Source organism: Lissotriton helveticus, chromosome 10 (assembly GCF_964261635.1).
Source record: "Lissotriton helveticus chromosome 10, aLisHel1.1, whole genome shotgun sequence".
Classification (NCBI taxonomy): Eukaryota; Metazoa; Chordata; class Amphibia; order Caudata; family Salamandridae; genus Lissotriton; species Lissotriton helveticus.
In genome coordinates, this window is record NC_136071.1 from 748,022,787 (window position 1) to 748,045,672 (window position 22,886).

At 49.1% G+C, this 22,886-nt stretch overlaps 1 protein-coding gene across 2 annotated transcripts in view; it reads right to left on the reverse strand.

The window, feature by feature from the left end:
- Positions 1 to 22,886, reverse strand: part of PITRM1 (pitrilysin metallopeptidase 1) — a 434,374-nt gene that overhangs the window by 36,093 nt on the left and 375,395 nt on the right. For both annotated transcript variants that reach the window (XM_078663309.1, XM_078663308.1), the window contains one exon: positions 22,045 to 22,147. In XM_078663309.1, coding sequence (XP_078519435.1) covers positions 22,045 to 22,147 — 103 coding nt within the window. The remainder of the gene's footprint in view (positions 1 to 22,044; positions 22,148 to 22,886) is intronic.

A 22,886-nucleotide genomic window follows, 5' to 3' on the forward strand; every position in this document is an offset into this window, starting at 1 on the left:
AAACTTTTGCGTAGCAGTACCCCTGCGCGTCGGTAGGCGTCGTCTGCAGGCGTCCCCTGCGGCTCCGCGTCGTGCGCCGTGATGACGTCGCTGGAGTATATAGACGCCACCTCCGCGCGCTGACGTCAGTTCTTTGCACACAGCTTTTCCGCGCCAGAACACGCAGAGCCATGTGAGAACTAACACTGGTGCCATGTGAAACTAGGGCCCTGAAAGGGATGTCCTTAACCCTAGGTATCAGTTCGCAGAACGGGGAGGATGGGTGGGGCGGTAAGGAATCTAATACTAACTACTGTTTCTTACAGATATATCATTACCGAAGGTAAGTAACTTGTTCATCTGAAAGAAACAGGTTAGTATTAGATTCCTTACCTTAGAATAGATACCCCAGCAATACCAACCCCGGTGGTGGGTCTGCGAACCAAGACAATCCTACACCAGAAAATCCTGGAGGACCGAACGGCCAAAGAAGCCGTCCCTCCGGACTTGACTGTCCAGGCAGTAATGCCTCGCAAAGGTGTGCAGCGAGGCCCACGTAGCCGCCTGGCAAATGTCCCGCAAAGGGACTCCCCGGCCCAGGGCAGTAGTAGCCGCCGTGGCCCGAGTGGAATGGGCCCTCAGCCCAACAGGAGGCTCCTTCCGAGCCAAAGAGTAGCATGCTTTGATGCACAGGACGACCCACCGAGAGATGGTTCGTTTCTGTACAGCCCTTCCCTTCTTCTCACCCACGTAGCCAACAAACAGTTGGTCATCCACCCGGAACTGGCGTGTGCGATCCATATAAAATGAAAGCGCACGTTTTGGGTCCAGACGATGGGAAGAAGGAGGGTAAGGTGATGGACTGCCCGATGTGAAAAGCAGAAACTACTTTGGGCAGGAAAGAAGGTCTAGTTCTAAGAACCACCTTGTCAGGATGAACGGACAAGAAAGGAGGTTTAACAGAAAGAGCCTGGAGCTCACTCACTCTCCTGGCAGAGGTGATGGCAACCAGGAAGGCCGTCTTTAAAGTGAGAAGACAGAGAGGACAGGAATGAAGCGGCTCAAAGGGAGCACACATCAAGAATGTCAGAACCAGGTTCAAGTCCCACTGAGGCATTACGAACGGAACAGGTGGATACATGTGCGTGATGCCTTTCAAGAATCTCAGTACAATAGGGGACTTGAACAAAGATGGCTGATCAGGTAGCCTTAAGAAGGCGGAAAGGGCAGAAAGGTAGCCCTTGATAGTGCCCAGAGCAGAGCCCTGCTGGGCAAGAGAAAGAAGGAAGAGGAGAACCTCGGAAAGAGGGGCAGAAAGGGGATCCACAGCCTTTGCTGTGCACCATGCCACAAATCTGTTCCACCGGCAGGCGTATACCGACTTTGTGGAGGGACGCCTGGCTGCCAGAATCACATCACAGACTTCAGGAGGCAAGTCAAATGGCCTCAACTGTCGCCGCTCAATCTCCAAGCATGGAGGTGGAGACTGGACAGGTTCGGGTGGAGGACCGTCCCCTGCTGCTGCGACAGAAGGTCCTCCTGAAGGGGCAGGCGGATCGAGGGACCGACTGACATGCTGAGTAGCTCGGGATACCAGTACCTTTGAGCCCAGTCCGGAGCCACAAGGATAACTTGGGCCCGGTCGCGCCTGATCTTCTTCAGCACTCTGGGCAGAAGTGGTATAGGCGGAAAGGCGTACAACAGACCGCAACTCCACTCGCGCCGAAAGGCGTCGCCGAGCGAGTGCCGTTTTGGAAACTCCAACGCGCAGAACTGATGACATTGCGCGTTCTCTTCTGTGGCGAATAGATCTAACCAAGGCTCTCCCCATTGCAGAAAGAGGCCTTTCGCCACGTCCGAGTTCAGACGCCATTCGTGATCCACCGAGCACCGACGGCTGAGTTCGTCCGCCCTGGCGTTCAGAGAACCTGCCAGGTGTTGAACCGTCAGAGTCACGCCCTGACGTTCCAGCCATTGCCAGAGACGCAGGGCCTCCTGGCAAAGGGTCCACGACCCCACACCGCCCTGTTTGTTGCAGTACCACATGGCGGTGGTGTTGTCCGTGAACACCTGCACTACACTCCCGTTGACAAAGGGGAGGAATGCCTTCAGTGCTAGGCGAATCGCCCGCAGCTCCAACATGTTGATATGGAGCCGGGACTCCGCCGGAGACCAGATGCCTCTGATCTCCGCCTCTCCCAAGTGGCCACCCCAGCCCTGGAGGGACGCGTCCGTCACAACCACGTGCTCCGGTTGGGGAAGGGAGAGGGATCTGCCTCTGACCCAATCGCGGTCCTGGAGCCACCACTGCAACTGTCTCGCAGTGCCCTCCGAGATCAGGACATGGTCGGAAAGGTTGCCCTGATGCTGGGCCCACTGAAACTTCAGGTCCCACTGCAGAGCCCGCATCCGCCACCTGGCGTGATGCACCAGAAGGATGCAGGAGGCCATCAGCCCCAGAAGCCGCAGCGTCAACCTGACCGAGACCCGGGATAACGGCTGAAAGATGGGAATCAAGGCCTGAATATCCCGGACCCGCCGTTCCGGAGGATAAACCCGAAACTGCGCCGAGTCGAGAACCGCTCCGATGAAAAGGAGCTTTTGAGAGGGACACAGGTGTGATTTCGGCACATTGATGGAAAACCCCAGCTCGTGCAGGAGGTCTGCCGTCACCTGAAGGTGGTGGACGACTGTCTGGGGCGAGCCCGCCTTCAACAACCAGTCGTCGAGGTAGGGGAAGACTGAAACCCCTAACCGGCGCAGATGAGCTGCGACCACCGCCATCACTTTCGTGAACACCCGCGGGGCGCTGGTAAGGCCGAATGGGAGCACGATAAACTGAAAGTGCTCGTGGCCTACCGTGAACCGCTGGTAACGCCGGTGGGCCGGCAGGACGGGGATGTGAAAATACGCATCCTGCAAGTCCAACGCTACCATCCAGTCTTGTGGGTCTAGAGCAGCCAAGACCTGAGCCAAAGTCAACATCTTGAACTTCTCCTTCCGGAGGAAGCCGTTGACGTTCCGTAGGTCCAAGATAGGACGTAGGCCCCCTTTGTCCTTCTTGGGTACCAGAAAGTAGTGGGAGTAGCAACCACACCCTACTTCTGGCCCAGGAACGCGCTCGATGGCCCCCTTGGCCAAGAGGGCCGTAACTTCCTCCCGCAGAAGTGTCAAGTGGTCCCCCGACACACGGTGGTTCTGCGGTGGCATGGCTGGAGGAGTGGTCTCGAAGGGGAGGGCTGCAGCACCCACCTGTCCGATGTGATAGTGCGCCAGCGGGAGTGGTGATGGCGAACCCTGCCACCCACTGGCGTCACGTGGGCCTGAAAGCTCGGACTAGGAGGATTTGGAGGCTGCTGCGGGGGGAGGTGTGGACTGACCTCGCCGCTGTCCCCGACCGCCACCACGGCGGAATCCACGGCCGCCACCGCGCTGAGGAGCGCTCTGCGGTGCGTGGCTGGCAGCCCGTGTGGGACCGCCCCTTCCGTGGCCACGAAAGGAGCGAAACGAACCTGTTTGCTGGCGCTGGGTCGAGAGACCCAAGGACTTGGCCGTGACCCTGGAGTCCTTGAAGCGCTCAAGCGCGTTGTCCGCTTTGTCGCCGAACAGGCGACTGCCATCGAATGGCATGTCCATCAGGGCATTCTGGACATCCGGCGAGAAGTTGGCGGATCTCAGCCAAGCATGGCGACGAATCGCCACCGTCGTGGACATCGCTCTGCCCAGCGAGTCGGTCGTGTCAAGACCACACCGTATGGAATACCTCGCCGCGTCCCGGCCTTCAACCATAGCCTGGCCGAGCTTGTCCCGTACCTCCTGCGGGCATTGCGGCAGGCACTCTGCGACCGTATCCCACAGAGAGTGGGTGTAGCGGCCCAAGAGGCATGCGGTGTTGCAAGACCGCAGTCCAGCACTCAGGGACGAGAAGACCTTCTTGCCATACTGGTCGTACCGCTTAGATTCCCGATCGGGCGGAGCCGACGGAAATGCGGACTGGGAAGTGGAGGCCTGGATCACCAGACTCTCAGGGGAGGGATGGGTGGACAGGAAAGCCGGGTCGTCCGAACACGGCAGCAGAGGCTCCTGTGGGCATGACTGCGGTTTGAATAACTCGGTGAGGATGTTAGGCTTCACCTTAGCGACGGGGAGCTCAAGGTTCAAGGCCTTGGCAGCCCTCATCAGTACCACCGAATAGGCAGCCCCAGCCTCCGACGCCACAGTGGGAGGCGAGACAAACCCAGGGTTAGGCGATTCGTCCAGACCACTGGCATCACCCAAGTCACCTGCCCAGTCCACGTCGTACTGGCATTCTCGTGACAGAGGGTCCTCAGACCCCTCCCAACCCTCTCCATAATCGTCCTCATCGCCATAGTTTGAGTCAACGATATAGACCGGCTCCTCGGAGCCAAGGGGCCCCAACGGCGCCAGACTCGGCGTCGGACGATGCCGGTCCGACTCCGCGTCCGGATTCGGAGAGGGAATGGGGGTGGCGCCGTGCGGTGCCGGAGCCCCGACGCCGGCCGGAACCGGCGTCGGAGTCACGGCACCGCGCGGAGGCGGCACCACGGGTTGCCCCGATGGAATCGGCGCCGGAGAGGCCGGATGACGAGCCGGCGACGACCCTGAAGGGCCCAGCGGCGCCGGGGCCGGAACCGCCGGCGGCGTCGGGGCAGGAGCACCCGAACCGCTCGGGCCCCCAGACGGGACCGACGGGCCCGCAGGCGCCGTAGGCCCCGCCGGAGACAGCGCCCTCATAGCCATGAGGAACCCCTCAATCTCCTCGCGTGACGCGCCTTCCCCAGGGACCGACGGGTATGGGGCAGACGGCGTCGGCGACCCACGCGGGGCCGCGGGGGTGGGGCCCCCCGGCCGCATCACGCGGGCGTCGGGGGTACGATGACGACGCCCCGACTTCTTTCGCTTACCTGAGGAACCGGAGGAATGGTGACGACTTCCAGAGCGCTCGTGGCGGCTCCGCGACCGTTCTCTCGACCGCTCCCTCGACCTCCGTCCGGACCGGGACCGCTCTCGACGCGGGGCCGACACCCGGAGCTCGAGTAGCTTGCGGGACCGCTCCCGCCTAGCCTTACTCGTCAAGGCCCGGCAGTCGACGCAGGACTCCACGTCGTGGTCCGCGCCCAGACACCGGAGGCAGAGTCGATGGTGGTCGGTGACCGACATCAGGCGGTCGCACCCGTCACAACTTTTAAAACCGGGCATCCTACCGGCACCTGAAAGAGTTAGAGTTAACAAAACTTAGGTCAAAAGACCGGAGTACTGCTCTTCGGATCTGCGCTAACTGGCGCGGAAAAAAGAAGAACTGACGTCAGCGCGCGGAGGCGGCATCTATATACTCCAGCGACGTCATCACGGCGCACGACGCCGACGACGCGGAGCCGCAGGGGACGCCTGCAGACGACGCCTACCGACGCGCAGGGGTACTGCTACGCAAAAGTTTCCGGATCCAGACTGATGCCTGGGGATATTCTAAGGTAAGGAATCTAATACTAACCTGTTTCTTTCAGATACATCTGTTATTCAGTGCCAAGAGACCTCTGGGTGAACGTGCGCTTTACAAATACACGTTATGTTATGTCCCTGTGAGCAACTTCGGCTCCTGGAACGGCCCCGTGAACGGACCTCCGAAAGAGATGAAGAAGACTGAGGCTGACGCAAAGTCTCTGAAGACCGCAACAGCTGTGCTGCCAGGAGTTTCATACGTCATTCCTTGAGCACTTTTGGCTTCAGCTTCTGGCAGGAGCCAGAATCTTCGGAGTCATGGTGTTCCCCTAAACACCACCTACAAATGGAATGCGGGTCTGTAACCAACATTTGTCGAGTACAAGACCCATAAGGCTTAAAGCCTGGAGACATGAGAAAGCACACTGTTTCCAAACAAAAACTGTCAAAGTAGACAAGAAAACGGCCAGAGGAACTGCTTCTCCAGGTCCATGTTACAGTGCAGCTAAGAAGAAACCGACATCCGTGTGCCACACGGGACTTATAGGACTCCACTAACATCACAACCGGAGTCGACCTCACAGCGTCGTATGACGTAACCCCCCTGTGTGCGGACGTACTGCGGACAAAATTCCTGATCCAGTCTGACGCCTGGGGAGATTTCAAAAGTTAAGGGATCTGTGGCTATATGTCTCTACCAGATATTATCTTCTCAGTCTACGTCACTCAGCTGATCCACTTGTTGTCAAAAGACCTCTCCACTACCAGAGCCAACTACCACGATGAGCAGCGCCGATTGGATGAAGGAGAGCTGCCTTAAGCTCAATACGGACAAGACAGAAGTCCTCATCTTTGGGAACACCACCTTCATGGAATGATGCATGGTGGCCTGCTGAACTTGACCCATGCACCAGCCCGACAGACTACACCTGCAGACTCCGCATCATCTTGGACAGCAAGCTATCCATGAAGAAACAGTTAAACATAGTCTCATTTGCCTGCTTCTATACCCTACGCATGCTCCGTAAGATTGTCAGGTGGCTACCAGCCAACACCAGAAGGACAGTTACGCAGGCCCTCATCACCAGCAGCCTGGAATACAGGAACAGACTCTACATTGAAATCAGTGCACACCTCCTGAAGAGACTGCAGAAAATACAGAACTCTGCAGCAAGACTCATTCTCTACCTCCCCAGATGAACCCACATCAAACCTCACCTCAAGAAGCTACACTGACTTCCGATCCAGGAGAGATGCCAATTCAAGATGCTGACACACACATACAAAGTCCTGCACAACCTAGGACCAACTTAATCAACAAACGCAAGACCTTGCACCAACGGACAAGACACCTATGAACCTCTAGCTCGCAGGCACTCCCCAAATCTGCTGAGTCAACAGTGGAGGATGCTCCTTTTGACACCTGGCTGCCAAAGCTTGGAAGAACCTTCCCCTGCACCCCAGAACCAACTCTTTGCTACAGCAATTCAGGACCAACTCTTCGCTACAGCAATTCAGGAAAGGACTCAAGACCTGGCTGTTCCAATGAACAGTTCACCACAAACCAGCAACTACAGCACCTCAAGGCCCTCACGGATGATGTACCGTGCTTCACAGATCCTGGATTGATAATCTGGGCAATTGCAGATCAGCATATGTTCACCAATGAACAGTGCTGCTTATTTTATAATAAAAATGTATGATTCCTTTCCTAAGGCCAGCAGAGACATTCAGTACCGGGAGGCCAGTTTCAAATCTTTGGCCACAGAGAACTGTCTTCGGAGTTTTATTCCTCCTTCCTCTGATGAGTAGTGGATGCTACTCAGTAAGGTAAAATCTGTGTCACATATGGATCCGGCTCATCCCAAAATTCCGGTACAGGGTATAGAGCTGATCATGCCGCACCCGACACATAATTGCTACTTCATTCACCAAGGACCAACTGCCAGCAAGGTCGAAGCAAGCTATAAATCAGGACTCTTCTCAAAAAAACATTGTTAGACCCAATACTACCTGAAAATCTCAGACCAATCTTGCTACGTCCTTTCTTTTCGTAAGTAGTGTAAAAGAATGCCATCACACAACTGACAAGCTTAATAGAGGTTAACAAATTGCTACATATGACTCAATCGGGGTTCCGAGCTCAAAACTCCACGGAGTCAGCTTTACTTATGGCATCTGAGTCCCTTAGGTTTAAAACAGATCAAGGTCGACCAGCAGCATTAATAATGCTAGACCTCAGCGCAACATTTGATACCATGTCCCATGGACTTCTGGTAGAACAGCTATGGAACTATGGTGCTGGAGGTATCACCTTGAAGTGGCTAGCCTCTTTTCTGAAAAATCGCACCTTGCAGGTTGCCCAAAAGCTTTTCTAATCCAAAGTGCTGCCTCAGTCTCAGGGGGTGCCTCAAGCTGCTCCAAGCTGAGCCCTACTAAGTTTATTCTCTACATGTGCCCCCTGGCAGAGGTCATTGAGCAACACAATGTTACCATTGTGTCTTATGTATATGAGACACAGCTCATTGTCACCCTTTCACAGGATCAGGGAGGTGCCGCTGAGCAATTGACTATTGGAATCGGCAGATTGGATAGGTAGGCGCTGCCTCAAACTCAATGCTAATAAAACAGACCTCATTGTTGGGAAAATTCCTTCTGTTTGATCCTCCACTTGGTGACCTGATGCTTTGGGCCCCATTCCAGCCCCCAGGTCTAAAGCTATAAACGTGGGGGTTTAGTTTGATTTTAGCTTGACGTTTGATATCCAGATATTTTGGTACGCTTAAGATTCTGAGGAAGATCACTGATCTCCTCTCTAAAGCTGCCAGAAAAAACACTGTGCAGTCCCTGGTAATATCCCAATTGGACTATTGTAACATACTCAACATCGGGGCTTCATTGGGCAGACTGGAACAGCTACAGAGAATTCAAAATGCGGCATGGTTATTGCTAAATATTCCTAGATGCGTGCCTTCCAGCCCGGCTTTAGCCAAGTTGCATTGGCTCCCTTTGAGATAAAGAATCTTCTTCACAGCTGTGTTTCTGCCACAAAATATTTTTTTTTAATGGAAATGGGCCCCACTATTTGGGTGGCAGTTCCTTTGGGTTTCAATCCTCGAAATTATGGAACATGTTACCATTCCATCTTAGGTAGGAGTCTTTTGAAACAAAGTTTCATAAAAAGTTGAAAACTTGGCAGTTTCAGTCTCTATAATCTGGACGGCCATTGACAGTTGTCTGCTCTCCAGCATGTGGTTGTAACTTTAATTTAATCTGTTCCTTCTTTTGTCAAGTTAGAATGGTGTAGCTCTTACAGGATATTCTCCAACGCGGGAATGCTCCATCGGAGCAAACAAGCGCTTTTATAAATTGTATTACTATTATTATGTTGACACACTTCTGGTTGAATATGCTTAAACTTTTCCTTGTAAAGAATGGCCCGCAATAGCATGACAAAATACAATGGCAACTGACACCTAGTGAGCTTCCGTTTGCTTGAAAATAGATTGCCCTTTTCCGAGGGGATCATAAACTACGAGTAATTGGTCCTATTTTCTAAAGTTGCTAGTATTTTCTAAGTACCTCCTGACATCCAAGCATGTGAAGTGTACTATGAGCAGGCATGCTGGGATTCTTGAAGAATGTTTATAGAATAACAGGCTCATTTACGTGAAAGTCTGATGGCACTTTAGGTATGAAGTACATATTAATTTGTAATACGACTATCATCACAAAACTGCAGCCAAGGTTCTTTAATTGTAAACGTCTGCATTTTTTATACTCTTCTTGTGGAGATTAAAATGAATAGCCAAGTGACTTTCAATTAAAGGAACTGCATGTCTGCTTTGTGTATCAGCTCAAAAGGACTACTTTTCATTAGTGGACCAAATACAGTATTTAGCTACTAAGAAATTGGTTGACGCTTCAGAGGTGGAAAGGCTCTAAATCGACCTTTCAAGAATTCTTAAAAAAAAGATGTGTGCATGCTACTTTTGTTCCCTTCAGTAGCGCAAGATTGCAGTTTGGTGTAGTATAATTGAAGTAGGACTCAGACCTGAACAAGTTAACTGTAAAAGAGATGGTAGAATAGGATTCAGATATGGTAGCATATGATGCAAAGCACGTAATTGAATGTAGATTCTGCTGCGTACACCAAATACAGAAGCGTTTCTGCTAAGATTTTATTTGCTGATCCTGCTCTGTCTTGTGCCCTCCTTGGGGTTATGCACATCAGTCGTTCTGGGTTGTTCTTCACTTGTTGAAGATTCTCAGACGTAGATAAGAAAAAGCGTAATCCAAGATCCCTGACCAAGCTATAGAAAACATATTCCACCACCACCCCTGGCTGGGCATGTACATTCCCTGTGATTTTTTGCGTAGAAGTCCAGTGTTGGCTTGCCCCAGAGTTTAATGAAGTTGAGGCTAATAAAGTTCCCACTTCTGACAATCCTTGTATGTCCTGCTCAATCTGCCCATGCATTGTCTATTTCTTGGACATGTTCTGCTGTTAACTGGATACGATGCTTGATGATCCACTGCCATATTCTTCGAGTTTCCTTCAAGAAGGGAAGACAACGGGTGCCTCCCTGTATGTTTACATAGCATACTGAAGTAGTGTTGTCTGTGTGGATCAGCACCCAACTTCCATTTATTCATGGGAGGCAGTTTTGTAAACCTAGTGCAATACCTCTCATCACCTGGATTTTTATATCAAAGTAAGTTTCCCCTGTTGACCATGGGCCGCAAACACCTAACTCCGGAAGACATGCTCCCCAATCATCTAGAGAAGGGTCTGTTTTTATGCTGAAGCATGATTTTTGCTGAAGAAATTGTAACTCTACTGCTGTATTTATGTGTCGAGCCATAATGGTAAGAGCTATGAAACAAATGATGGACGGAATGCTGAATACATCATTCATTTACCCTCAGTCAAGAGATCTGGGTTAAATCCATCGTTATTTTGCTGATAATGGTAGGCACTGTTTTATGCTTTGTGTTATGGAGAAAAGGTAAAACAAACTTGGGTTTGGCACCACTGTTGGTCTAATTCATCTAGGAATGGTGGCATATGCAGGTGGTAATTTGGGATTAAATGAATGCATGATGACAGGACCCCTCAGAGAGACACTTCTGGTCTCACTGTGATCGTCGTTTCCTTTTGCAATTTCTGTACTAAATCAGTTAAGCCAGTCTCTCGTTCTTTGGATGGTTACGCTTTGCCTGTCTATCGGTATAAGATCGCCCCTAGGAAATATATCCTCTTGCGGAGCATCGAGGTCGACTTGTCCTTGTTGAGTTGTAAACCTAGTTTTTGAAAAAGCTAGAGGGTAGCCTTCACACAATCCTATCTTCTTTTGACCAGCCAGTCGTTATGGTAGGGAAACACTTAGTGCACTTGTTTCCTCAGTTGTGCAGTCACTTGAATCATGATTTTTATGCAGATGTTTGGATCAGTTTGGAGTCCGAATGGGAGTATCTTAAACCGGTGTAGGTGGCCAAACACTTCACATCCGAGATGTTTTCTGTACTTGATATGAATGGGATATGAAAATAAGCATCCTGCAGGTCTAGGGTGGACATAAACTTTACTTTCTGCAACAACTGGAGTATTCCATTCAGTGTAACAATGTGAAGCACTTGTGTTTTGATGTACATGTTTAACTGATTGACATTTAGAATCGGCCTCCATTTTCGGTAGTAAAAAGAAACCAGAAAAGAAGCGGACATTTTGCTGTGACTATGGTACTACTTCTATGGCTCCTTTCTTCAACACTGCGAAAATGTCTGCATGCAACAGCCGTAGGTGTTATGTTGTTTTGTCATGTAGTTCCTATAGTGCCCCTGCAGGACCAGTGCGTTTGGATAACAAACTGAATGATTGGTGGCAGACTAACTAGGAGCATCCCCACTGAATATGTTAGCTTGTTTTTGCATTAGCTAGCTCACAGTGCCACTAGTGTATCCTCTTATCGGGGAGAGATTAGTTTCTGGCAACCTTAGATCATGACAACCCTGATCTCTCAAGATAGTGGAAACAATGTACTACTTTTCGCTCAGTCACTAGTGCTCGTTTAGTTTATCTCCAAAGATACACAGAATAAACAGTATGGGAGTTTCAATAAAGGTTTATTGAACAGAAGAGGTAGCCGAGTGGATGACGACCAGCCGCCTGAAACTGAACTCAGACAAGACGGAGGTCCTCATCCTGGGCTCTTCACCCTCCGCCTGGGACGACTCCTGGTGGCCACCCGCCCTGGGCACCGCACCCAAACCGACAGACCACGCACGCAACCTGGGATTCATCCTGGACTCCTCCCTCTCCATGACCAGACAAGTCAACGCCGTCTCCTCGTCGTGCTTCAACATCCTGCGCATGCTATGAAAGATCTTCTGGTGGATCCCCACCGAGACCAGGAAGACCGTCACCCAGGCCCTCGTCACCAGCCGTCTGGACTACGGCAACGCCCTATACGCCGGTACCACCGCCAAGCTCCAGAAGAGACTCCAGCGGATCCAGAACGCCTCAGCCAGACTCATCCTCGACATCCCACGAACCAGCCACATCTCCGGACATCTGAGAGACCTTCACTGGCTCCCCGTCAACAAAAGAATCACCTTCCGCCTCCTCACCCACGCACACAAAGCTCTACACGATCGAGGCCCGAGCTACCTCAACAGCCGAGTCAACTTCTACGCTCCCAAACGCCACCTCCGATCAGCCAACCACGCCCTCGCCGCCGTCCCCCGCATCCGAAGAGCGACTACAGGAGGAAGGTCCTTCTCCTACCTGGCCGCCAAGACCTGGAACTCCCTCCCGACCGACCTGCGCCTGACCCAAGACCACCTCTCCTTCAGGAAGAAGCTGAAGACCTGGCTGTTCGAGCAGTAGCGGCACCCCCCCCCCCCCCCAGCGCCTTGAGACCCTACGGGTATGTAGCGCGCTTTATAAGTGTCACTGATTGATTGATTGAAGAGAGTGGGCAACAAAGCAGATCCCTGCGGAACTCCTCAAGGGAGGATGAATTTTTCTGATTGATAACCGTTCCAAAAGATAACTTGTTCTCTGTCGGACAGAAAGGTCAGGAGATCCAGCGCTATGCCCTTTGACACCCGATTCCATGAGCCTTTGAATAAGTATCTCATGGTTTACGGTGTCAAAGGCCGCTGTTAGGTCCAACAGAACCAAGGTGACTTTACCTCCCTCATCCATGCCCTTTCGTATCTCCTCTGCGGCCATTATCAATGCTGTTTCCGTCAAATTTTTTGCACGGAAGCCATGTTGGGTGTTATCAAGGAGGTTGTTAGTCTCAAGATAAGATGATAGCTCCAGATTCAAGGCTTTCTCCAATAGTTTAGAAGGCAGAGGCACATCGGAGATAGGGCGATAGTTTTTTCATCCGTGGGGTCTAGCTTTGTCTTTTTTTTAGCAGCGGCCGGATGCAGGCCTTTTTTCCATACTAGCGGAAAGACTCCTGAGGTCAGGGCCTGATTCAGAACCGGCAGTACTAGAGCACTGATCTTTGTAGGCGCCAGATGAAGTACATGGGATGGGCAAGGATCCATGGGAGAACCAGACTTGGGGCTAGATGTAGGTAACTCTAATTTACCGACTCATAAATACCGAATTTTACCGATTCGGTATTTATGAATCGGTAAATTAGAAGGAGGGAGATGTAGGTAATTTTTTATTTTGAATTAGCGAATCTGTAACATTCGGTATTTACCGATTCGGTAAATACCGAATCGGTATTGCCCATTGATTCCTATGGGCCTTGAAGCCCATAGGAATCAATGGGTGCAGGGGGGTGTCACTTTGACACCCTCTAGCACCCCAAGTACAGGCTTGTGTGACATGTGGCACACATACATGCCCTAAGGGCATGTCTGTGTGTCACATTGCACAGGTGTGCATGCACAGGTGTGCATGCACACCTGATTTCGGTATTTTACCACCCAATAGGATTGGGTGGTAAAATACCGAGTCTTAAGGGCCTGTGGCACTCTTAGGAGTGTCAGCTACATATGGATTTACCGAATCGGTAAATATACCGATTCTGTATTTTACCGATTCTGTACATTTACCGATTCTGTAAATTTACAGAATCGATAAAATATAGGCCCCCTACATCAGAAAACCCTAATACCGGTCGGTAACGGCCGAATTCGGCCGTTACCGACCGGTATTAGGGCTCCTACATCTGGCCCTTGGTTTTTAGCAGCAGGTCAGCCACTGTTTTCTCTTCCAATGGAGGGAACTGTGACAGGCCTTCCTGGGTGCTGCTTATAGTAACTTGCCTATCTTGCAAAATCTCTGTGCCGTTAGCTGCAATTGACAGGTCATTGTAGACGGATTGTACCTTCTGTTGGAAGTAGGAGGCCAGCTTGTCCGTGAATGCTTGGTCTGGCATACATTTTGCATCACGTGGGCAATTAAGCAGAGAGTTAACTGTAGAAAACAGTTCTCTGCCAGAGTGTGACGCATTCTGTATCTTCCTAGAGTAATAGATGGTTTTAGCTTGAATTAAGTTCTTGTAACCCTCAAGTGCAGCACAGTAAGTCTTCTTGAGGGCTACATCATAATCTGCTCTCCAGGCACGCTCTTTCTGTCTACAATTGATTTTGGCCGTTTTTAGTTCAGATGAGTACCAGGGTGAAGATACCCTTTTCTGCCGCACTTTAAATGATCTTTCCGGCGCTACCTTGTTAGCAGTTCTGTTGAGGCTATCTTGTAGAGCCATGGCCGCCTGATTTGCATCAGTCCAAGCCGTTAAACTGTCCTCAAGAGCCCATATCAGGTCAGATCTAGTAACTGACTTCCAGGCGCGGTATTTCCTGGGGGGGACGGGGACCTAAGTCTCCTTCTCGGAGTGGTGGTACTAAGTGTGACAGAGAAATACACTGCACAGTGGTCGGACCATGGGATTGTTTTTTTTTGCTTAATACAATGTTCGGATGGTTGGAGCAGATGTCATCCAGAATATGGCCTGCCGTGTGTGTCGATTCCCTGACAATTTGCTCCAGGTTATGGCACATAAATAAATCTAGAAGATTAACCGTATCATAATTGTTATTATCCTCAAGATGATAATTAAAGTCTCCTAACAGAGTATAGTATTCATACTCAAGGCATATCTCTAAGTAAGTTTGAATAGCGGCTAAGAAAGGGGCAGTTTTTAGAGTATGTAATCCTGTTACACTGACATGGGGTTCTGGCGCATGGCGCAGTCCGGGCGCAGACGGGCTTGCCTTTGGCGCACCCGCTGCGCGGTCGTTGCATCGGTGGCTTTATGTGAGCTGGGGGAGGAGCTAGCAGCAAAACCGGAACTGGAAGCTAATCTTCAGGCGGGTCGGCGAAAAAACCCGAGCCCCGCGTTAGCGATCCAGTCCAGTGCAGGTGAATGTTTTTAAAAGACTACTACAGTCAGGAAAAAGAACGCGCAATTTAGGAGATTAAATTAAAAAGCCTCAATCCAGCAGGAACACGAGCAGCATTCGCAAGTTACCTTACAACTGGGCGGTCGCTGCAGTGCTGGCTTTATGTGAGCTGGGGGAGGAGCTAGCGGCAAAGCCGGAACTGGACGCTAATCTTCAGGCGGGACGGCGAAAAAACCCGAGCCCCGCGTTAGCGATCCAGTCCGGTGCAGGTGAATGTTTTTAAAAGACTACTACAGTCAGGAAAAAGAACGTGCAACTTAGGAGATTAAATTAAAAAGCCTCAATCCAGCAGGAACACAAGCAGCATTCGCCAGTTACCTTACAAGATAGAAAGACTGTTGTTGAAAAGAAGCTGGAGATAGCTGTTAGAAATGGTGTTTCTAGTTGTCAGATGCTAGTAACTTGTCCAAGTAGGGACCACCACTCTACTCAGGGTGAGTTGGATATACATACCAAATTAAGCGGTGCTCACCCTCTGGTAGCTTTGCAGAGAGCAGTCAGACAAAACTTACGAGGCAATGTGTTGAGTACTTGAGCTACTTAAATAACAGTAACTCTTTAAAAATACCACAAAAGACTTCGCAAAGGTTTAGCAAATAGAGAATATTTATCTGAGTAAAACAAGACCACAATGACAAAAATCCAATAAGGAGAAGTCGTGATATGAATTTGTAAAGATTACATTTGAAAATAGTGCTTAGAAGTGACTACTCGTCAAAACGTTACTTGAGGTTGGGAGGGACCATGCAAATTCAAAGTTTGGACTGACCGTGATGGTGGGCAGGCCGGGCACAGGACCCACACAGGGCCAGCTTAAAGAAATACTTTTGATGGAGCTTTTGTCAACGTCCAGTCAACTGCATCTTCATCGAGCCGCGCAGAGGGGTCTGGCGTCGTTGAGTTCAGTTGAAGTGAATGCAATGCATCATCGCTGAGCCGCGCAGAGCGTCGCCGTCGAGCCACACAGGCTGTGGATCCCTCGCGACAAGCAGCCTCTACATTGGTGTAGAAGGGTGATGCATCTGGAATTCTCAAGCAGTCGAGGCAATGCTTCGGTTTTTGCAGATATCAGCTGCAGAACCCACTTCTGAGGCCCAGGATTGGAGGGGACACCTCAGGCAAGGGTAGAATTTACAGATGGCAGAATCCAGCAGCACCAGCAGGATGTCTTTTGTGTACCTGAGACTTCACAAAACAGGAGGCAAGCCTGCAAGCTCTTGGAGTCACTCTGGGTTCAAGTGAGATGGGTCCAGCCCTTGGCCTCAGCAGGGAAGAGATCAGCAGGCTAGTTCAGCAAAGCAGAGAAGCAACTCCTCAGAACAGTAAGTTAAGGCAAAGTGGCACTTCTTACAGCACAGCAGTCTTTACTCCAGCAGAGTTCTTCCCAGGTCCAATAGCGTAATGATTTGGTAGGGTCAGAGTCCTGGTGCGTATACCCAAAAGTGTCTGATGTAGGGGTGACTTCAAAGGAACACTCTGTAGTGCACAAGAATCCCTTTCAACCTAGTCTTGTCTGCCAGTAAGTGAGTGTGTGTGAGTGTATATGAGTGAGTGTGATTGAGTGTGTTGGAGGGGTAATCAGCCCTTTTAGGGTGAGGCCAGGACACAGTCTTTTTAGTTGCAAATGTGAACCACCTCTCTCCCTTCCTGCCCAAGAAGGCTATCAGAATGCAGAGGAGTCCTCGGTCACATCCAGCTCTTCCTGTGTTTGCAGCTGTCTAGAGGGAATGCACGAAGTGTAGTTGTCACCCTACCCAGAAGGGCATTGGAGACAGGCAGCAGGCACGTATAGCAAAATTAAGAGCAGAGAAAAGTCCACTTTATAAAAGTGGCATTTCTAAAATAGTAATGTCAAATCCAACTTTTCCACTGAAGAGGATTTATCATTATCAGTCCAAAGGTATGAAACAGGATGTAGCTATTCTTTACTAATGAGTAATTACAAGTTAAAAGTGTTTTAGGAATTCTCAGTGCTAGCCTACAAGAGGAGTAAGCCTCACAGTACTGAAAAACAAATTTAGCTCTTTGTCACTATCAGGACAAGTATGTCTTAAAAGTATATGTCCTACCCTTTAGATACACAGCACCCTGCTCATAGAACTACCTAGGCCTACCTTAGGGGTGAACAATGTGTATTAAAAGAAGAGTTTAAGGCTTGGCAAGTGGTTTTAAATGCCAAGTCGAGAGGCAGTAAACGGCACACACAAGCCTTGCAATGGCAGGCCTGAGACAGGTTTGAAAGGCTACCTGTGTGGGTGGTACAATCTGTGCTGCAGGCCCACTAGTAGCATTTAGGTTACAGGCCTTGGGTATATGGTATACCACATTATAAAAACTAAAAATGCCAATCAGGTATACACCAATGTTACCATGTTTAGGAGAGAAGCACATGCACTTTAGCACTGTTTGGCAGGGGAAAAGTGTACAGGGTCCTAAGACCAACAAAAAGAGTTAATCAAAAAAAGAGGAGGAAGGCAAAATGTTTGGGGTAACCTTGCAAAAAGGGCCATTTCCAACAGTGGCTATCTGTATTGTGGGACATATTGATGCTAGTAAGATTGCTGTTGTGGTTGATGTGACTGGTATCTATATCCCCCTCTAGAAAGGTGCTGGCTTTTTTCGCTTGCTCCCTGGGCACAGTTCGTTAGTCACCACTACAAGATTTTATGCAATCAAAGTCGAGATCCGGACCAGGTTGCAGAGATTCCCTGACTCTGTGGACACTGGGGCTTCAGGTCACACTACAGCACCCGCATGTGCCATTGGGCATGCTTCACCTGCAGGATACCCAGCAGCCTCAGTAGGTCTCACTGAAATTTAGGACAGAGGTTGCAACATCAGGAATAAAGCCTGAATGTCCTGGACTTTCCACACCAGAGGGCATGCGGGGAACTGCAATCTTTCCAGAATAACTTCAATGAAAGGGCTTCGGCAAGTTGATAGTGAACCCAAACAAACTCAGGAGGTTTGCCATAGTCTGACGGTGGGTGACAACAGCCTCGTGCAAGCCCCCATTCAGTAGACAGTTGTCGAGGTATGAGTAGACAGGGAATCTAGACCTATGAAGTTGAGCTGCAACCGCTGCCTCCACTTTTGTGATCACCTGGGGGCACTGTTTAGGCCATGAAGGAGCACAGTGAACTGAAAATGATGGTGGCCTACTGTGAACCCCAGGTAATGCCTCTGTGCTTTCAGGATGAGAATGTGAAAATAAGCATCCTTTAAGTCAAACGCTACCATTCAGTTTCCAGGGTAGACCAGATCTTAGCCAACATCTTGAATTTTTCTTTCCCCAGGAAGGCATTAAGGGTGCGTAGATCTAATGTGAGGCTGAGGACTCCATCTTTTTTCGGCACAAGAAAGTGCGGGAATAACAACCACATCCTCTTGATTGCTCCTTTGGCCAACACAGCCGGCACTTCCTGAGGGAGAGAGAAGAGATGGTCCTACGTCAGCCATTTTGGAGATGTTGGCAAAGGGTTTCCCAAGGCGGAAAGGGAGTTGTGTCTCTGGACAATTTGAAGCACTCACTTGTCTGATGTTACACTCACCACTGTGACAGGTGGTGCTTGATTCAACAACAGAATGGCTCTGCTACATGAAGGGCATGCTGAAAGGGCTTAGGGGCTGTGGCAGCTAGCGAGGACTGGACAAGCTGGCTTTGATTGACATTTCCTATGCGGGAACTAAGTCCAAAAGACTGGGATGCATCTTGAGGGTGTGCCTAGCACTGTGGGCGCAGCTGTAAACACCTACCATAGTATGGAAGAGGCAAAAGGATTTGTGCGGCTGGCACAATGCCAGTGAAGAATCCAAAGGTCTGGTGGCCAAATTCTTTAAAGCTTTTGAAACACTGAATCGGCCCAGTCACCTAACAGACAAGAGCCGAAGGGCACGTCCATCAAAGCAGAATGGAAAACCTTCAAAAAGCCAGTTGTGGTGGCATAGATGTGTCCAACCCACACAGGATCAAGAACTTTGTTGCATCCCTGCCATCATTTATGGCTTGGTAAAGTATGGCTAGGGCATCTTCAGAGACAATGGGCAGCATAACTTGTGAGAACAATGTCTCACAAGTTATGGGAGTATCGGTTCAAGAGGCATGAATGTTCACAGACTGCAGTGCTCGGCTGGTTGAAGAGAAGATTCTCTTTCGGAAGGTGTCCAGCTTCTTGGATTACCTGTCCAGAGGAGCAGTGGTAAACGCCCTGGGATAAAGTTTGGCAGTCAAGGCCTGCACCAGGCGTTGGGGCTATGTATGAAGACAGCTGGGTCCACAGAACCGGGTGGTGGAGGCGGTCAATAATCAAGTGCACTGGAACACCTGTGCAGGGCTAGGCCCAAGTCCCCATGTGAGGGCTCCATTAAAGGGAAGCAGGGGCTCAGAAGGGATTAGCCCTGGCTGAAAGCACCTCTTAAGATGTTGGTCCAAACCTTGATGGAGGGAAGCTGCAGGTCTAGGATCTCTGCCTTCCTCCTAAAAACCAGAGCGAAGGAAGCGCCTTTCTCCATTGCAAGTCCCGAAGACTAGATCAGGCCAGAATCTGGGGACATGTCCATTCCGCTGGTATCTCCCAACCCCTTGTACTGATTGTCCTCTTGGCATGGATGGGCCATTTTCTCAGAGGGGTCGAAGAACTGGTAGGCGTCTAAACCAACCCCGGAGTCAAGCAGTGACATCTAAGAGTCAGACAGGAGAATTTGGTCTGAGTCACCAGGTGGCACTGGCAATATCAGTTGCGGCGTCAGGAAGACACTCTCTGGCACAGGTCACAGCCTGGATCCGGAGGCAGATCCAAAAGACCCATCTGGTGTCAGGAGCAGGATCGCCAGCAGAACTCCAGCAGGGACCCTCTTGCCTCCTTGGGGCTCAAAGGTGCATCAGAGAGAGCCGGGCCCCAAAAATGGAGTGCATGGCCATATAATACTCCTTAAATTGGGCAGGGGTCGCTACTGCTCTGGAGAAGTTGGGGAGGCACAGAGTGGACCTGGCCTCTGGCTCCGCGGGAGTGGGGCATAGAAGCAGGAAATTAAGGGGGAGAAAGGAAAGTATGCTTGAACAACTTCTTCCTGTGTTTCTTTGACTTTAGACTTCAAAGATAACACCTTGGTCTTCAAAGATGACTAACTGCGAGACTAGGCCTTAGATGCTGCTTGGAATCAGCACAGAGAACAACGTGCCTTCTTGTGCAGCGCCACACTGAGCTTAGTGGCTCTCTCCTGGATCGCCTTGGGGGCATTGACCAACAGTCAGAGTGCAGGCCCTAGAGTAGTAACCAGATCCCTGAAACCACACAGACCAAGTGATGAACAGAAACAGACATCTGTCTGGGACATTCCCTACAAGGCTGTGGGTGTGTTCGAGGACATGTTCCTAAGCACACTGGGAGTAAAATTGTTAAAAAAAAAAGTCAACAAAAAAATTCAAAAAGTGACTGAGGTAGCTCTCCGGATCAATGCTTTGGTATGCTAAAAAAGGAACTGATGTTAGCGCGCCAGGGTAGCGCCTATACAGGCACTGCACACATCATTTGCGACATTGACGGTAAAGACATGGAGCCAATCTACACCACCTACCAGCGTGCAGACTTACTGCAAAATGTTTCAAATCCAGTTGGACGCCTAGGGAATGTTCAAACGTGAGGAATGTGCGGTAAGAAGTCTATCAGAAAGTGTTGTTCACAGCTTGTTTCCACAAGGTGCAGGTAACCAATATCACTTTCTTGCAAAAAACACTAATATGCAATAAGAATTTTGTGGATACATTTTGTTCAGTGTTGCCTTTGTGCAGAGAGGTGTTTTATGTAAATACTCTTTCATCTTTTGAAAAATCAACACAAAAGAATAACACCTCTTAAGACAGACACTATTGCTCATTCATATAAAGGAGGCATTTAAACCATCAAGAAACCTTACTCAACTTTAACAATATTGAAAAAAAATATAGCTGTAGAATATAGTTTCTGCAGCCTAATACATTACATGCCCCTACCACACAGTGCAGTTAAATGCTGTGAGAGAGACCCTCATGGGGAAAAAAGGGTGGAGTGAAGCAAACTTCACACAGGCATCCACAGACAAGGAACCGATATTTCTGTATGATTTGGGCAAGACATTTTTTATAATCAAAGCTCTACACTTCTGGAGAAATGTATGTTCTTCATGGTAAAAGGCACGGCATTTAGATTTCCACATAGTAGGATTAATTTAGAATTGTCAATGTATTACTGTATGTTCTGGGGAACGAGCAAACACACAGTCATGGCAGAGTTCTTTTAAAACACTATACAGTTTCCTAAAAGAGGGTCGGCGGCATATAAAAGACGTTGGGAGTTTACATTTCAATATATAATTTAACAGGTGAAAACTCTTCCCATTGTAGGTATCCTTATTTGGTTTCACTTCTGAAAAAGGGAAGAATCAACACTGCAAGGTTGTCACCCACAATTCCCATTTGTGCAGTGCATGATAGAGAAATTCCACTAAAGTAATGATGGCATAAAAATTATGAACATTCCAAGGCAAGACTGGCAAGCTCTATTTTTAAAGCATTTTTGCATGTGTTCATCAGTAGTTTATTTCTAGGCCTTAATCATGAACTCGAGCCTAATCAGAGGACAAAGTGCCATTTTGTTATTAGTAAAATAAGTTTCCTCAATTTTGCAGGTTTGCAATATGCAACAATGTGTTTTTATCAAAATATTTTTTGGGGAAACAAGACATTTGAACATATTCAAATGTAAGATCCTGATCCCCCACCTCCTCCTGCTCCTCCTCCTCTTCATGATCATCATCATACTCCTGAACCTCCTGATCACCCACCTCCTCCTCAGCATCTTCCTCCACTTGATTCTGATCCTCCTCCACCCACTTCCATTGAGTGCTTTACATGTGACTAATATAACATTCAATCAATTCCTAGAAATCACTTACGAATTCAGCTAAAATCTTTTCACCCACATCTTTTTTCCCCAAATAGGCCTGGCATTTCTTTCAGCAGCAGGCATATATTAGAAGCTCCCAAGCTTTCTGGAACACCATATTCACCGCTAACTACATTATAGTGGACAATTTAACAAAACTTACACAAAGGCCTATATGAATTTGAGAAATAATTCACAGTATTAAGAGAAGGCGGTTATACAGATTATTTAGCACAAAATAACTCACTTATTAGCGACTTTAGCCACAGACTCATGGCTGACTTGAAAAACCTGTTCCCGGTGCTTCTGTCTCATTTCATCAGATATTCCATACAAAAACTGGTTGACGCCTAAAAAAAGAATAGAGGCACACGCTGATTACTAGCAGGAATAAGGGGCACAAAATGTAAACCATACATTCTATCAACTGACAGAATGTCATATTTAATGTAAGCAGTTCATATAATCTGCAGTTACAAAGTTGTAATACCCCATTCAAATTTTCCATGACACTTTATTACATTCGGACATTTGCTTTATTTCCATTCTAGAGCTAACAATTATTTGAAATTCTCCAAGCTTCTCATAAATCACCCTGGTCTGGGCCATCACATTGTCTGACAAGATATGCTTAACAATAAAAACACTGAGTAATAAGAATAAAAAAAAACATGCAATATGGATGACTATTCTAACAACCGAAGTTGAAACATGAGAATGAGAACTATTCACAATAAAGGAAGATAAAACTGATTGCCAAGTGATCAAAAAATACTAAATATTGGTGGGAGTCTCTGTGCTGGGAAGGTTGCAGTGACACAAACAGCGTCGGTCTGGATCCATGGGAGTCAGAGGCCTGGAGCCACAGACACAGAACCTGGAGCTCCCTCTCTGAGCCCACCGGGCCCAAAGGTGCGCAGGAAGGGTCAGGCAGCCCAAATATAAGGCACATGGCATCATAAAATGTTTTGAGCAGGGCGGGGGTCACTGTGGCAAAAGCAAGGAAGCACGGAGCCAACCCAGACCTAGAGCGCTGAGACTCGTATAGAGTCGGCAGATGGACGGGAAGAGGTCAAAGCCTCTTGTGTT